This window comes from Tamandua tetradactyla, chromosome 9 (assembly GCF_023851605.1).
Source record: "Tamandua tetradactyla isolate mTamTet1 chromosome 9, mTamTet1.pri, whole genome shotgun sequence".
Classification (NCBI taxonomy): Eukaryota; Metazoa; Chordata; class Mammalia; order Pilosa; family Myrmecophagidae; genus Tamandua; species Tamandua tetradactyla.
Window position 1 is genome coordinate 36,486,834 of NC_135335.1, and position 17,450 is coordinate 36,504,283.

A 17,450-nucleotide genomic window follows, 5' to 3' on the forward strand; every position below is an offset into this window, starting at 1 on the left:
TCTAAGACTTTCCTGTTTAAGCAATGGTTTAATATTAATAAAAGCATCCTCTGTCTATGTTCAAATGACATCCGCATTTCATGACAATGATATCTATTATTTGGCTGGAATGGTGGAAGGAGAAAACCACAACAAAGAAACCCAACCCAACCAGTAATTTCTTTTATCTGCCACTGAAGTAGCAATTACACTTCCACTGCCCTCATCTCAAACACCCAACTACCACCTTCCCAAAGCCGGCCAACGCCCCCAGTACAAAACAGAACACACAGAGAAAATCTGGTAACAAGGTAGGTAATGCTTTCATTTTTCTGAGCTCAAAGCTCTTCTTTCACTTAACACTGCCTCTGGGCAATTTAGCTTGGGCTGTATTTCATTTCTGGGTCTTCTAGAAATGGGACTTGAGATTTCTGTCCTGTCCTGCCCTTGGGAAGTCCATTCCTATCCTGACTCCTTTCACCCTTGGGCTTAGGGCCCTGCCCCCTTGTCGTTCTAGTCTTTCAGGGTTACTCAGTTACGTTCATTCACGTGGTTTGCGCCCCTCCTTTTGTCAGGACTGGGAGAGCCATTTGCAGCCCTTCTCTCAAGTCCGGTGACATTTCCGCTGCTTCTATGTCCAAGACTGGCTCTGACGAGGACTTGAAATGGGAAGGGAGGGTACGGAAGGCAGAGGAAGATGAGTAGGGTGGAAGTATGAAGGTGAATGATTTTTTTTTTCTCATGCCAAGCCTGACACATTCACAACTTTTCCTTAATCCACCTGGCAGCTATCCTGGGATTTCTGGGAAGGAATGAGAATAAAGAAAAGGAAGAGAAGGAAAAGGATGAAGGATGAAAGAAAGGAGGAGGAAGAACTGCTGTTCTTCCTTACTTCCTCAACCTCTAGAAATGCCGAAAGCCAACCAGAGGCAGTAAGTACAATAAAAAGTTGCCATGCCTCTCTCTAAGCCTAGCTCTGCAAGTGAGATCACTGCCCACCCCCATGTGGGACACCCAGGGAGGAACGTCTCCCTGGTGGCGTGGGAGATGACTCCCAGGGATGAGCCTGGCCCTGGCACCATGGGATCAACAATGCCAACCTGACCAAAAGGGGGAAAAGAAATAAAACAAGGTATCAGTGGAACAAGGTATCAGTGGCTGAGAGTGCTCTAATAGAGTCAAGAGGCTATTCTAGAGGCTTCTGTTATGCTAGCTTCAGCTAGATATTGCTAATAACCACAGTTTGCCAACCCCCAATCAAAACCATTCCTGTCAGCTCTAAAGATCACCTAGGATTCTATCTGAGATTCTACAAAAGTTTCATATACTAATATTACTTTCCAGAGACCTACCACCTCCAGATGGGTTCCTAGGCCAGATAAGTCCTGAAACCCAAAGGGGCCAGCCTCTCCAGAACATCAACTAGTTCCATCCACCATCCCCTATTATCAATATCGCTTTTCAACATGAAAAAATAAGAAAGGGCATAGCCCATATACCTCTAAAGACTGGGAGAAGGATCAAAGGAGAAGGAGGAATTATAACAGAGAAGTTAGCATTTAACAAATGAGTATGACTGCTGAGTCATTATATTGATATTTCTCTTAGTCTCCACTGTCTTGGAGCAGCTACAAGGAAAAACTTAAAATTGTGGAACTGTAACCCATACCAAACTCTCAAATCTGTTCTATAATCACTTGTTAAAATGTACTTTGAAATGTATTGCTTTTTTGTATATATGTGATATTTCACAATAAAAAATGTTAAAAAACAAAAAAAGTTGTTACGGATCAATCCTCTGTACTCCCTCTCCGATTCTTTCCACCATCTTTGAGAAACTTAGAAAAGAATCTGTGATTTCAAACAAAGTCTGATCTCTAAATATGACTTCTAAACTAGTAATGGCCGTAAAGAGTTTATCAGAAGTCTGGGATAGTGGAAATCTGCCACCTTCCCTCATTCCCACCTCCTTCAAGGGACTAGGGCTTAGAGTACCCCCCTCACTTCTCCCTACCCCCATCCCCCACCCCCAGTATCTCTTTTCCCTTGGGTTTAGTTCCCAATCCACAGCTAATCCCCTTAAAGTGATAGCTGATAAAGGGATTAGCTGATAGCTCCCTGGGGGTGTTTATCTTGTAATAAGGGATTTTAAGAGTCACCATTGGTGGAATTTCAACCAATTTGACTGGCAGGATTGAGTGGAGCTACTTCAAATTATATCTACAGGGGAAAAGGGAAAAAGAGCATTTATTGTGTGCTTAACATGTTCCAGGCATTGCGCCAGGTGCTTCATATGGTGTTATTTCATTTACTTAGGGTACTAATGAGTACACTGATGCCCAGGAAGGTAAATAATTGCCTGAAATCAGACAGCTAATGAGTGTTGGGGTGGGGTTTCTGAGCTCCTCCTGGTTCACGTGATTCCAGACAATTCCACCATCCCATTCCGGCTGTTATTCAGCCTATTTATTTGGAGAGCTGGGAAAATCCTCTATGGAAGGTTTCTGTAGAATTGAATGATTCCTTAACTACCTGCCCTTGGTCTCTGTGATGAGCGGCTGGAGGCAGGGCTAGGTTTCTTTATTCCTCACTTGCATCCGTGTCTGAACGTCTTGGTGAATTGTGCCAGTCTGGAAGGCCGCCTGGGGTCAACCAGAGTTTAAACACACATTGTGAGAACCCAAAATGATAAAGTGCTCCCAAAAGCGGCCCACTGACTGACTGGTTGAACCTTTTCCAAGGCTGTCAGTGTGGTGACAGGAATGACTCAGCAGTTTGGCTTTCAATCCCTGGTCTGTCTCTGAGGTCAAGTATAATTGTTTGCTCACTCATTCAAATCATCCCAACCCACTAAGCCGGGGTTGAAAAGGGAATTTTATTTCTGAAGCAGCTATAGATAACGATGCTTCTCTATTCTACAAACAACAAAATCTGTATGCATTTCTTCAAGTTTCTTAGATGATTCTAGAATGTTCCATGATTTCCCACCACCCCAGCCCTACCTCCAAGACCTGGTTTTCCAAATCTGGACACCAGCTGAGAACTCATAGATATAATACCCCTCGGCCAAACCCAGCCCATGAGGTTATGAAAAGAACAAATTAATGGGATATTTCTAGACAATTCAAATTAAGTCATTATTCAAAGCCAGTCTGCCAACTGCTAGTTGTGGCAGCATGTGAGGCTCTTTCAAGAGAAGAGTGTCACACACTAGGTAGGGCTGAGACGAGTGCCCACTGAATATTTTTCTCAATTAACAAATGAGTATGATTAAGCGTGATTGAGTGTGACACAATCACAGCCCAGATGGGACGAAAACGCAAAAAAAGTCTTCGGCTCTCCTGCTCAAGGCTTAGTCATGTGAGACTTCAGATGGCCATGTTTCTTCTCAATATCATTAGAAGAGTCAGAAAAACCACCATCACCAATTAGCCATCAGTCTGAGGCTTGCCTAGAAACAACTCTATAGACAAGGTAGCTAAATACTTATTTAGCTGAGGTCTGCTGCTGTTCTGAGCATTTGCGTGTGTGTGTGATAACACATATGTAATATAAAATTTGCTATTTTATTCATCTTATACAATTCAGGGGCATCAATTACTTTTACAATGTGTGCTGCCATTACTGCCTTCTGTCTCATCACCCCAAACAGAAACTCTTTACTCACTAAGCAACAGCTCCCTCCCCCACAGCACAGATTTTTAATATTGAAGTTTTAAAGTATGGGTTTTATTTTCTCCCCAGTTAACATGCTAACTAGTAAGGAAGATGCCCTTAGCCATGCAGAAACCTTGTCACCCCAAGCTAGGGTTTCCTCAAGAAAAGCTTGGATCTTCTCAGACTTGAACAAGAGGAGAGCTATAGTGTTCTTCTAACCTGTAGAAACAGATCTGAAATGGAGAGATCACACATGAGCTGGAAACACTCTTAGGATTCTGGAGAACAACTGTAGGACTCACAAACCCAGTGGCCCTCAGATTCTGTGTCTGTAGAACACGTGGGTTCTGTAATCTGGAAGGAGGTGTTTCACTGTTTGAACTAGAATGGGGTCTGTTTCCAACTGGCAGAAGGAAATTCAGAAATAGATGGTATTTTAACAATTTCAAATTTCTCTCACAAAATTTCATCTGATACCACTTGCCTCTGTTATATCCTAGTATAAGATGGCATCTGATTAAGTACAGAAGTGCTTACTTAATTATTTAAAGTTTATCATCAATTTCTTCAGGAGTTCTGAAAAAAACACTATTATCTCCAGGTATTCTGCTATGTTTTCACAAACTTAAGAACCACAGCACCAGTCTTCAGTCTTATCAATGGATGGCCTTCCTCCTTCCCCAGACAATTTTCGAAATCTAGGATGCAGTTTTGTTAGTTAGGTTAACACGTTGTCTTAAGAATAGCTTTGGGGATTGATAAGTAGTATCTTCATTATAAGATTTGGAGGCAATATGGAAATAGGTAGTTTTTGATAACTGCAAAAGAACTCCAAGACCAAGGAAACTGAGATACTTCCACTTCTCCACACACAAAAGGCAACAGAGCCTAATGGTTAAGTGCAGCAGTTTGAATTATAGTCAGAGAGACCTGAGTTTGAACCTTGGTCTCACCAAACAGTAGCTCTGTGATCTTTGGTCAAATTGCTAGATCTCTCTAAACTTCAGTTTTCTCCGTCTGTAAAATGGGGATGACAATAGACCTTGTAGAGCTGGAGTAAAGATTAAACAGATATTAGCAATTAACATAAAGTGCCGATACAGTGAGTATTCAATAATTACGAATTATTACTATTTCAGGTTACTATCCATTCAATGAGCATTTACTGAGTACCTATTCTGAGGCAGGTACTGTTCTTTGGTTCTATTTTAATTGCAATACATTTATATATATATATATATATATATATATATATATATTCATGACGCGTGGGATAAGCTAGATGGTCTCAGGTTATTGACCTAGGTGTTGTCTGTCACAGAATATCAACTCTTCCTTGATCTGTAAATATATAGCTATGAGAACAACTACCCTTTCTTGTATTCTATTCTTCCTGCCCACTCAACAGCAGAAATGTAACGAACACGTCCAAGAACAGCTCTTCAAAGATGCCTAACAAAGAACACTGCTGAGGTTGCTGGAAAAAGAAGGAGCTGCTTCATAGGTAGCTTGTATAACCAAGCCAGACTCAAGAGGGTAAATGTGGAGGTTGGATTTACTTGCCAGCTGAGGCTGTTGCAGCAAAGTTTTCAGCTTTTCTGTCATTAGGACGGTGATGACAATTTGCCTTGAAAATATATTGTAAAAACCCAGTGAGTTTCCTCCTCCATATCTTAGAAGTTTAGGAAGAGCTTGTAATGGATTTCAAACTGTTTTGAGTTAACAGAAAGAGCTTTTCCTTGTTGCAGAGTTCCAGCTGGAAGCCTCCTATATTGTTCTTCACCAAACAGCAAACACTGTACCACTCAAGGGGGCAAAGTGTCCAATTAGTGTGTCGTGGGGCTTGTCAGTTTTACCGAGCCCTACACTTGGCTTTGGTTGCTGGGTAGGAGTTGTGAATTTGCTAGGGTGGCTGGCATGACGCTGTGGCGCCAGCTACAAGCACGCCCCTGCTGGAGGTGGTTTTATTTGCTGACGCCGCCCATCCTGTCTGTGAAGCTAGAGGGTGCAAGGGAAACGATTATTTACTATGTCCACAAGGCTTCATGAACACTCTGAGTTCTAGGCCCATCCCGTAGGGGGCGGGGTGATGGGAGTGCAGGCGGCAGTGCAGGGAGCTGACCAGGACCCACTGGCCAGGAGGCAGAGGGGGCAGGATGCCCAGTAAAAAGGCCACATAGAGGGAGCACTCAGGTGACCAGGGTTCAATCGTCATCCCAATGCTCGCTAGCTGTTAGATCTTACAAGAAGTGTGTAAGTCTATGACCCTCACTTTTCTTTCCAGGAAACAAGAATTAAAACTACAAGAGAAATGTCAGGACCTAATGAGATAGTGTATATGGAAGGTTCAGAGTGCTGTTCTTTTTATAAGTTGAATTCTTGCTCAGAGGAGAAAGAGAGAGAGGAGAGTATCTTGAGAAGAACTAGGTCATGTTCCTCAGCAGGCTTGGGTTGAGAGCTGAGTAAAGACTAGAGAAGCTAAGGACCAGGCAAATCTATGATCCAAATCTATTGCTATCAGCAGTTTTTAGGGTGGAAGTTGAATGACAGTGATCTGAGGCCAACCCACTTTAGTTTCACCAGCAAATACTTGGTTGGGTCAATTCAGTTACTTTCATCCCAAACTCCCCTGCCTTAGGTCCTCTAGGGACCTCCCCCCCAACTCCGCAATTTCTTATCACCCTGCTCTTATATGGTGGCCATGACCCTCATTCTTCCCTCTGCCTGGGGTCTCAAGTGCCTTTATCAGAATGAAGCCCTCTGGGGTTCTAAGACTAGCTCAGAAAGAGGTCAACTGGATCCCTGCCAAAAACTCTTCTCACTAAAATCACTGAAGCAATCTATAGAGTTCAGAATAAACTGCAGAGAATCAGAAATTTATTTAATGGATGAAAGCCTTGTGCTCACATAGATGCTTTCCCTTTCTGGAGAATCCAGAATAGAAACAAAGAACCAATGGAGATATCACGTATCTGAATTGTGATCAACTACAACCTGGGATATTGACCTACGTTGATTGGGATTCTGAGCATAGCTGGAACCCAGTTTTTGGATTGGGGATGACTGTTGAGCATCCCCAATACCCAATCAGACTCTCTGAGTAAAGAAGCAAACCAAATTCCTATGGGCTGAAACAAACTGGGGCTCCAGCTTATTCATTCTCATCTATTGCTTGTATGTAGACTTCATCTATAAAAACCAACCTTGATCACAGAAGGATTTGGCTTTTATGATATGGGTTCTATTTTAGGAAGTCTACAATTATTCTCAGGTCTTTCTTTTCAATACTGCCACAAGACGATTTTAGAAATTTACATGGCTGGCTGCTACCTTCAGATTTCTTTCATTGTTGTGAGGGTCCGATGAGATCTGGATATTTGCTTCTGGGCATACTGTCTACATAAATCTAGAAGGAATTTATATACAACATTTACATTTAAATGGTAGCATTTTTAATTTTCATAATTGAAAGGGAAAGCCTACAGTATCTATTAATTGAGCCAAGCTATTTTCAGTGGTATTTGTTGACCAATTAATGAAATTTAACCAATATTCTAGCTTCTAAGAAGAATAAGAAAAAAAAAAACAAAACTAAAACGTTGTCTAGCTTCTGAGAAATCTAGTTAGGGGCAGTAATAGTATTTTTCTAGATGGACCCACACTGCTGTTTCAAGTGCCCATTTAACAATGCTGCTCAGGTTCAAAATTGGCCAGAATTATTATGATTGTTTTTTGTCTGGACTTTTCCTAGTTAGCAATTAAGAACCTTTGAATGGCTTATTTCAAATGCCTCCTTTAGCATCTGCCGATAATTGGGGTGGGAATATAAACTGGCATAAACTTTCTGGAAAGCAATTTGGCAATGATGTAACTAAAAGTCTAAAAATGCTCACTGCCATCTACGCAGAAAATCCCCTTTCTCTAAGGAATAAGAAAATAATCTGAAAAACAAACAGATTTATACACAAGAATGTTCACTACAACAAATTCAGAACACATTTGCAATAATTTTCTATATTCTTCTCTATAGCTTTTTAAAATAATAAATTATAAACAATCTGCGCATAAGAAGGGAGATAATTTGGTATATAATGGTCCCTTTATAAAATGAAATTTTTAGTCTTTAAAATTACGTTTCAAGTAATATATTAAATTATATATATATATATACACACATATAATCACACACACACACACACACACATATATATGACAGCACATGCATAGAAAATTTTGGTAGGAGAAATAGGACTTTGCTAATCCTATTTTATTCTGAGAGCTGAGACCTTGGTTTTGCACTTACATCTTTCTGTATTTTTAAAACTTTTCAAATGATCATGCATTACTTTTATTAAAAAAGTAATTAATGAAAACTATTAACAAAGAGTATGCCATGACATGGGAAGATGATTAAAGAAAAGAGAGGAGCAGAAAGATTGTAAATAGAACATATTTAGGAAAAATATCAGAGAGGACTAGATCAAATGTTAATAGCTATATTTCTATTTTTTATTTAAAAAGAAAATACAGCTTAAAATATTAGCTACTAAAAAAGCATAATTAATTTCCTAAGCTTGCTTTTCAAAATTTAATATTTTTTTCCCCAATGAACTTCAAATGAATTGGAATCTCACTCCTTTTTTCCTGAATTAATCAAAGATCCTAGAGGGTTAAGAATTAATTCAATTTTTAAACCATTATTTTAAGAAATCCTGAAGAGGAACTGAAATTGCTTGAAAGAGACCTGGTCAAAGATGGATGGTACAGTATTGTCATGTAAACACAACACCAAAAAGCATGCTTCAATTGTGTGACGTGACACTGGCCTTGCACCCCCAGCTCCATTTTTATTTGCACCTCAGTCATTTAAAGGGTCGTACTTGGAATAGTGTGGAAGTTAAGAGCCTAGACTCTGGAGCCAGAGTCTTTTACTAGCTTTGTAATCTTGGGCCTGGCGCCATCTTTGATTAGCTGTGTATTCTCGGGCAAGCAATGGACTCTCTCACTGCTTCGTTTGCCTCATCTGTAAATGACGCTCAGTTTACTGGATTGTTGTCAGGAACCACTGAATATACATGAAATGCTTAAAACACTGCCTGGCACGTAGTAAGTACTTAGTAAGTGTATGCTATTATTATTATCACTACTACTACACTATACACCTGATTTCAGAAGCATTCAGATCTTCAGTAATTGGCCAATCAAGGAGAACAGAGTGCATTGTGCTCTTTACAAACACTGTACAGTTATACACAACTTACAATTATAGGACCACTATCCCTCTCAGACCAGTTCTTATGGTCAGAGTCCATATAAAAAGCTGGCCCGAAGTGCACTGCCATCATGTAAACCCAATGTTTAAAAACAATTTCTAATGTAACAAAATAAGGCATCAGTGGCTAAGAGAGTTCAGATAGAGTTGAGAGACTATTCTGGAGGCTACTTTAATGCAAGCTTCAGCTAGATATCACTAATTGCCACGGTTTTGCCAAACTCCAACTAACACCATTCCTGTTAACCCTATAGAACACCTAGGGCTGTAGCTGAGATCCTACAGAAGTCTCACGCATTAAATTTACTGTTCAGGACCATAAAACCTTCAGATGATCTCTAGGCCAGATAAATCCTGAAACCCTGAGGGGCCAGTCTCCCTTAGAACATCAACCAGTTCCATCCCCTTACCCCATATTGTTTGACACCCCTTTTTAAAATAAAAAAATTTAGAATGGGCATAACCCAAATATCCCTGAAGATTGGGAGAAGGATCAAAGGAGAAGGAGGAGTTATAACAGAGAAGCTAGGATTTAACAAACAAGTATGACTGCTGAATCATTATACGGATATTTCTTTTAGTCTCCAGCGTCTTGGAGCAGCTAGAAGGAAAAATGTGAAATTGTGGAACTGTAACCCATACCAAACTCTGAAACCTGTTCTACAACGACTTGTTAAAATATACCTTCAAATTTATTGCTTTTTTGTATATATGTTATATTTCACAATAAAAATGTTATAAAAAAGTCTACAGAGAAAGACGCAAGTAAAACTTTCTTCTATTCAAGTTAGGAATATGTGAGAGGCTAATGGAAGCAGGATTTAGTATAAAGCCTAGCTTTCAGAGTTGGTTAGTTAGTTGGCTAGTTAGCACTTGCAGGGACCCCAAAACAATAAATTGCTAGATAGCTATAAGGATCACAGAGTGCATCGTATCGGGCTTATTTATTTCTCGGCTGGGTGTCCTTTGGTTCACACTGCATTCTCAATCACAGTCAACCACCTCACAAAGGCCTTTTAGGGGACGCTATCGGAGGCAACTACATGGGAGAGAAGGTAGACGTCAGTAATATATACATACGTTCCTTGATTCCTGATATTGGAAAAGCAATGCAAAGTATTATCTTATCCCTGGTAGGGCAGGAGCATAATTTGACCCAAAATAAGGGAGTAGTCCCTTCCATATGCCAAGTAAGCATCACCTCAAGCAAAGTTATACATATCATTACTTAAACGAAATGGGGATTGGATTGCCTTCTGGAAAGCAAAAGAAAAGGACAAGGAAAAAAGGAAATGAAAAAGGAGAAGTGGGCATTTGGTGTCCATGTATGAATGTAACTGGAAAAATACTGTGAGTGATAAAAGAGCCCATTTCACCCACAGCCTTCCTATGGCTATTCTACAGTGTCACAGCCTTATGCAATTGGCATTTTCCATGAGAAACCTGCAGTAAGAAGTGGATGGTGAGGAATATAAACTAAGACTAAAGGAAGTCAGAATTCTTGGGGTTGCTCCCCACCACCCCACCCTCTTCCATGTAAGAACAAAAGATGAGTCTTACCTCCACTGAGAATAATGACGGCTATAAATATTGCCAAGTCGCTGTCATCTAATTCCAGTGCATTGAACTTCACAGCAAACTCAAACTTGGGCTCCATAAAGTCACCAAAGGGCTTTCTCAGGCTCTTTAGAAACTCCCTTGTCATGAATCCTTGACCTTCTGATATGAGAACTCCATCTTTATTCATCAGGGAGGCCAGCATCGTGTAGATGATCTCATGGACGCCGTATTTTAGGAGAGTCACTTGATCATTCAAGTCAAGGTTTACAAAACCAGGAATGCTTTTGGCATACTCTGTGATCTCTTGCACAGCTTCCACGGAGCGAAACTGACAGCCCTGAAAGATGCGGATGGCCACCTCTTTGCTCTGCTCTTGCAGGGGGGTGATGTGCTTGAATTTGATTTTATCTTCTCCCATCATTAAGGAGTTCATGTCATAGATGACAAATGGCTGCAGATAAAAAAAGGGGGGGGGGGGAAGGGGCTGAGTTGGAGATTTCTAAATAGAAGTCTGTGCTTCACAGCAAATACCATCCCAGTTCAGACATCTGTTTCTTTATACACATTTGCTTTGCTCATGAAAATCTTTAGAATTGAAGGGACTTAATAATGAGAAAATATTCCTATCTTTGTATTATTCATCTTAATTATCTGCTGAGACCAAATATAGTTTATCAATATTGGTCTTCTTTGCCTTCCATGGAGACTGCAACCCTTTGTCTATGACTGGCTGGTAGTTCCAATTTCTGTTGTTTGCAGTCTCTGTTGTTGATTCTTAAAAATGAAACAGAGTCTACTGCTTGTCTTGGCTTTCCATGGAATGCATTTTTAACCTTTCGATAAAAAATCATTTCAGCAACTCAAGGTTGAAAATACCCACTTGAACATAAAATGCTATTGCAGTTTAAGATGAAATCTACTCAGATTTCAAATGCAACAAAGTTTGCATATGACCTATACTTAACTGTAATAAATTGGTCTGAAAGCAGATTAGAAATATTGAGCCAAGAAAATGTCTATTCCTTTTTTAATGCTCTGGAAGCAAAAGTTTTAGAAGAACAGATGTAAGGACTGTGGTGTAAGTGCTGCAAAAAGTGGCGAAATAAAAAAAAAGGGTGTTTGCACTTTATATATATATATATATATATATTTATATAATATAAAAAATATATATTTATTTATATATATTTATATATAATATATATATTAAATATCTGTCCTTGAGGCTCCAATAATCAATAAATTACATGTATCATTTACTTAGTTTTGCACTATACTACTTTCAAAAGCAGGTTGGATTGGTCATAGAGCTCTTTCTCTTGCATTCCTTGTTTTTGGCATGGACAAGCTTCAGGAACTGAACTCTGGTCGCCGGCATGGCAGGGAAGAATTCTGCCACTGAGCCACCGTTGCACCGCCCTCATTTCCTTTTATAGAACCAAAAATTTGTGGTTATTGTGAAATTCTCAAGGCAACTCTGAGAAGGGGAAACACTTTATGTACATCAAGTATACTGAAATATATAAAGAGTTAATCCCCCAATCCTATTCAAATAAGAATATACCTAAAATCCCTGGAATAAGTGCTTCGAGAATATGCAGATTCTAGCTTTGGTTTCATGTGCGTGTGTGTGTTTGTATGCGTTCACACATAGACAGACAAGGAACGTAAAGTCTTTGATGTACTAAAAGTTAAGTTTTGAGAGGGGATGCCTAGACTTTTGTTCTGAGTGGCAAGAAGGAGGGAGCACAGTGAGAGGCAGCTGCAGCCAGCTTTGAGATCTGCTGGTTTAGAGATTTCCAGACTATTTATTAATCTTGATGCATGTCTATGATTTTAACCAAACTGTTAAGTTTGTTCTGCCCTACAGGAAATACCGCTAACGTTGAAGATTATTAGATGCTGGATATATTTCCAAACTTGTTTATTAATCCAATACAATTTTCTAGCATGATTCCACAAATGCTCACTTTTGTTACTGAACAGTTCACTTCGAGATATTGTCTAGCAAACCCCAAAGAGAAAAGACATGAAGACAGAAGAGCAAGTCTGAATGGCAGTTCTAACTAATCCTTCAAGGAAATCAGGAGTGTAGGAGACCCAGCTCTCTCTTTCACAAACAGTGCTTACTGTGTTGCTTAGAAATTTTGCTTCTGTTTTTTGCCTTCTTCTTCTTCATAACTGATATTATTAATGGGACAGAAAAGGAGGACAGGGCAGGTGATAATCAAGCCCATCAATTAAAATTTACTGCGTTTTCTCAGAACGTTGGGCTTAAACATGAGAAACATTTGGATGCTGCTTTCACAGAACCTAGAGAAAATGTGTTTCTTTGTCCTCCAAGAGTTTTACCATGTATTATAATGAACGTTAATGAAATAGCAGCTCTCTTCACTGCCATGAGAATGACTGTAGGGGTACCTGAAAAGTCCAACTGCACTTGCCCAAGAACAAAAAACATGAAATTCGTCTATTCAAGTATGGAAAGAGTCTACACAAAACTGCCCACTGCAAATTTTGAATGAGTCTGTTCAACTATGTGCTTCTTGGCAGAGAATGTACACATAAAATTCTTTCACCTCCACGTAAGCATTTTATCTGGAACTGTGCCCTGATAAATCACCCTCGTGACTCTTCTCCTTGACTTCCCCTGTCCCCTCATATAAAGCCCCTGGTTCCTGTTTTGAAACTCTGTGATAGTTGAACAGAGGGCACAAAATCCTGCTAATTTTCTATCCCAATTTAACAACAATGTGACTTTAACCCCTTGGCAATCACTGTTGGTCAGGATATCCTGGCAGTAAACACTCAAGGACAGAGAAAGGAACCAGCAGCCCCACCACCATGCCAAGCTATTCCAGTGGTGGTGGGCTTTTTATTTTTTTTTTTAAGTCCCCTCTGTGTTCTGAAGAAGTGGCGAACTGGCAGAGAATTCTGGGTATTGACGTGCAAATGAATACCAGGTGGAGTTCTTTGTTTTTCCTACTCACATCTGACTATACTGTTTTCATTGCATTTTTGAAGACCGCACTGATTCTTTCAGCTTCCCCGTGGATCTGTCAAACTGCAAGAGCGATCACCAGGTGTGATTTGCTGCCAGAGCTGTTTTTCTTTGCAGCCAATTAACCAGTTCTTATGCTGCCTGCTGCCTGCAGTGAACTTGCACTTCACTTTCACATTCCACCCTAGGTCCTCCTAATATCACACCTAGTGAAAAAACAGTGACCCACCTGCTTGACTGACGGCTGATGTCTAAAAACCCTAGGTGGAATATGGCCTGTGGAATTTATCCTGAATCATTCATGCATTGCACTCCTGGCAAAATATGCCACATAAAATGTACGTCATGTCCATGTGTATGTTTCTGTACTCTTTATAAAGCAAAGTCAAGTCCTTATGCCTTCAATCGGCTTGTATAGTGTCATTGGATGGTCTACCATTATAGGGGGAATCATATCATCTTCACATTTTGTCTTAATGGTTTGACACTTGTAGTTTGGGGTTCACAATGCATTTATTGTCAGACACATCCTTCCTTAATAGGAAAGCAAGCCCACTGACATACAGGCTATGATCAGGAATGGATCCAGGGCTTGTGAAGTCTGCAATGAACACAGTTGTTGGGGCTTTAAGAAAAATTAGTGCAAAATTATGAGCAGAGAATTGCCTGGGCCCTTCCCAGAGCCTTGGAAGCCAAGCTTCATTAGCTCCATGGTGAATCTGCCATTAGATGCTGAACTTTTCATATCTTGGATAGATCAGAAAAAGGTGAAAATGAGATGGAGAAAATGACACTTTGAACACCATCTTTTTCTAGGGAAGGGAAATGGTTTCTGTAAGGAGAGATCAGTTTTTCTTTGGACAGATATATCAAATGTAATTTATTTTGATATAATATATTATGACTTTTAAAAATGGCCCCACAGAGAAATATCAAAGGTGATGGTGGAGTTATACAGAGGAGATTGGGTTTAACAAATGACTATGATTGCTGAATCATTAAATTGATATTTCCTTTAGTCTCCAGTATCTTAGAGCAGGTAGAAGTAAAAACCTAAAACTGTGGAATTGTAACCCATACCAAACTCCAACATCTGTTCTACAACTAATTGTTGGAATGTGCTTTGAAATTTATTGGGTGTATATATATATATATATGTCATTAAAAAAAAAGTCAGTTGTGATGATAAATGCAAAAAAAAAAAAAACAAAACCCCAAAACATTAGAATATCCTTTAGGGGAAAAAAATGGCCCCACATATCAAAGCCAAAATTGGATTAAGGATACTGTTTTATGTCGTTAATTAAATTTAGTTATAAATCTAGGGCATGCCTTTATAATACAAAGATGATGGGGAAACTGGTTTGAGGACGAAAAGAAAGCAGAGGATTAATAGTTTACGTTTTGAACTTATAGCTCCTTCTGAGTATTGAAATGAAAAAATCAACTAGTAAAGCACAGGTTTTTCTGGGAGATTTCTAAAACCTGGGGGACTGAAATTAGTGTAGGAGACAACTATAGCCTCTCACAAACAACCATTTAGTGATCTTGTCAGAGTTAAAACTCGGGCCTGGGAAAATCTCTGACAGATTAGAGGGAAGATTCCAGGAAGAAAATTAGGATTTTTCAAGCCTACCTTCTTCACTTTTTCCCTTCTTCCTTTTCATGTTTCTTAATAATTTTCATCCTTTTGGATCCAGACAATTCTCCTAGATTAGCTATAAGGGGTGAATGTCAATCCAAAATGTGTTGATTTGGTCTCTGCAACCTCTTTCTGATTTCTCCCTTTGTTTTATTTTCATTTTGCTGAGAACCAGAGATTTATAAAACTAAAAGGGCCTTTAGAAATCATCTACATCATCATTCTTTGCCTAAGTATGAATAAACTGAGGCCAAGAGAGGTAAAGTGACATTCCAAAGTCAAATAGCTATTTATGGCAACCTTGACCTAAAAACAGATTTTCTCATCACTGCTTGAGTTTTTCTCTCTTTCTGTGGTTTTCTACATGACTTCATCACTTTTATATTTTTCTTCTTTGTTTCTTTCTCTGTTTTCCTTCCTTCCTTCCTTTCTTTCTTCCCTTCTTTCTAACAAAATGACTATTAAGAGGGGAAATGGAAATTTAAAACTGTAGTTCTTGTATCCTGGGATCTTGGAGGCAGTGACTTTTGAACTATTATTTCCTAGAGATGCTAGTTAAATGTTTTATGTGATAGAAGTTTGAAAGCCTATCAAATGTAGTTCTGTTTTCCTAGATGGCTTAGGGATTTAACATAAGCAAATCAAAACTTAATAAGAATTATCCACACTCTAATGAACTAGCACATAAGCACAGCTCTTAAAACTCACTATTGCCAGCCAAAAATTACTCAACTGGCAAACACGGGCATTGGCCATTTGAGTCCAATCATTTTGAAAAAATAAGCTCAAGTACTTTTCCTCTTAACTGTATAGAATATTATCTTTTTATTTATTCTCTGAAAGAATTCTATTATTTTAGATCTGTTATATCTTTAGTTATTCCTGACAGTCCTGGCAACAAAAAGAATTTTTTTTATACCTGTAGATAAGGATCATTAATTCCAGGGGCCTAACTTCTTCAGTAACCATCCTATTATACTACCCTGCTGTTTCCTTTATTTCTACTGGGGTTTCTAAGTGCTTTGCTCTGAGGGTGTGCCTGACAGTCTTCTCAGGGGAGCACACTCAGCTCACCCAGGCTTTCCCACAGACAGAGGGCAAAGAGACAACACTTTGTTTAACTCTAAGTGCGGTATTTAAAAGCTCTGATATCTTTCCAATAGTTTGAGTTAATAGATCGGGTGGCCACTGCACATTTTTTAAAATGCAAAAATATAAGCGGGTACAGAAATATTTTCATGAATGCTTACATTTCTATACTGACTTTATTACTCAGTAGTTTCATATTTCACACATTATTTAGAAGTATGTGTGTGTGTTTTCCCTGACGGTGCCAGTTTGCTCTTGTAATTATAAAAACAGTGACTCCATATGTACCTGCTATACACAAGGTAATGCCTTGGACCATTCAAAGTCCAGTTCAGTACAAATAAAAGTTTTATTTCTTATCTGTAGACAGAGAGTAGCCAGGGCCTCTCCATTTCTTAAATATGGTGTGAAAAGTTGGCAGGCATGCTAAGGCTTCTTCTATTTATTGTTTTATAGCAAACCATGGCACTGGAAATGGTGTTTGAAAACCACTCTCTGTTTATTTTCTTCGACAAACATGGGATCACGTGACAGCGACACGCCCTGTGCGATCATCACAGCAGGGTAAGAGTCAAACATCACATACTTTCAAAGTCCGTATGCTTAGCCAATCGCCTCATGAAACAGAGTGCCCTAGTTCCAGCAAATGCAATGTTTTTGGAGTGCCGTGGGCTCTCTTAAAGAAGGGAGTCAACCACTGGAATCAACCGCCGACAGAGAAACCGGTTGTGGGCAGTCAGTTTCATTCCGAGTTCAGAGGAGCTAAAAGCTCCTAAAGTTTCTTCTCCAGTGACTTGTCATTCCACATCCCATCGCTCCCTAAACCTGAGCCTAACATTTCCAAACGTTCTTCTTCTAGGTGAGGCAAATGCAGCCCCAAAGATACAGTTAGAGAGAGAGTTGGGGAGCAGGAGAGTTAATTTATCTGTTTGGAAAAGCACAGGTGGCCCCAGGGAATAAAATATAGGACAGGGAAGTTTTAGTTGGGGAGGGAGAGGCCCTGTTAAAGCCAGGAGGCAAATGTGGTGCTGGGTCTGAAAGAAAAGACTGACAGGCATTCCATAAAAGGACAGACGTGGCAATGGTTAAAACGCACAGTTTAAATAAATTTAAAGAAGGGTTTCTATAATAAAGTCATTAAACTGGTCAACCGCTCGGCTGAATAGCCTCCCCCAGGCTTGGCCTAAGCACCGACAATGACCTCAACCTCAAACAGGGTGTGTAATGAAACCCAACTGCTCTAATGCACC

General features: G+C 39.6%; 1 protein-coding gene across 5 annotated transcripts in view; it reads right to left on the bottom strand.

Annotated features, from left to right (window-relative positions):
• PPARG (peroxisome proliferator activated receptor gamma) overlaps positions 1 to 17,450 on the bottom strand; it is a 121,732-nt gene that overhangs the window by 7,240 nt on the left and 97,042 nt on the right. For 4 of the 5 annotated variants that reach the window (XM_077116512.1, XM_077116511.1, XM_077116510.1 and 1 more), the window contains one exon: positions 10,469 to 10,919. In XM_077116512.1, the coding sequence (XP_076972627.1) occupies positions 10,469 to 10,919 (451 nt within the window). Of the gene's footprint in view, positions 1 to 8,222; positions 9,948 to 10,468; positions 10,920 to 17,450 lie in introns of those variants that run through there. The other variant, XM_077116513.1, reaches the window with a different exon arrangement.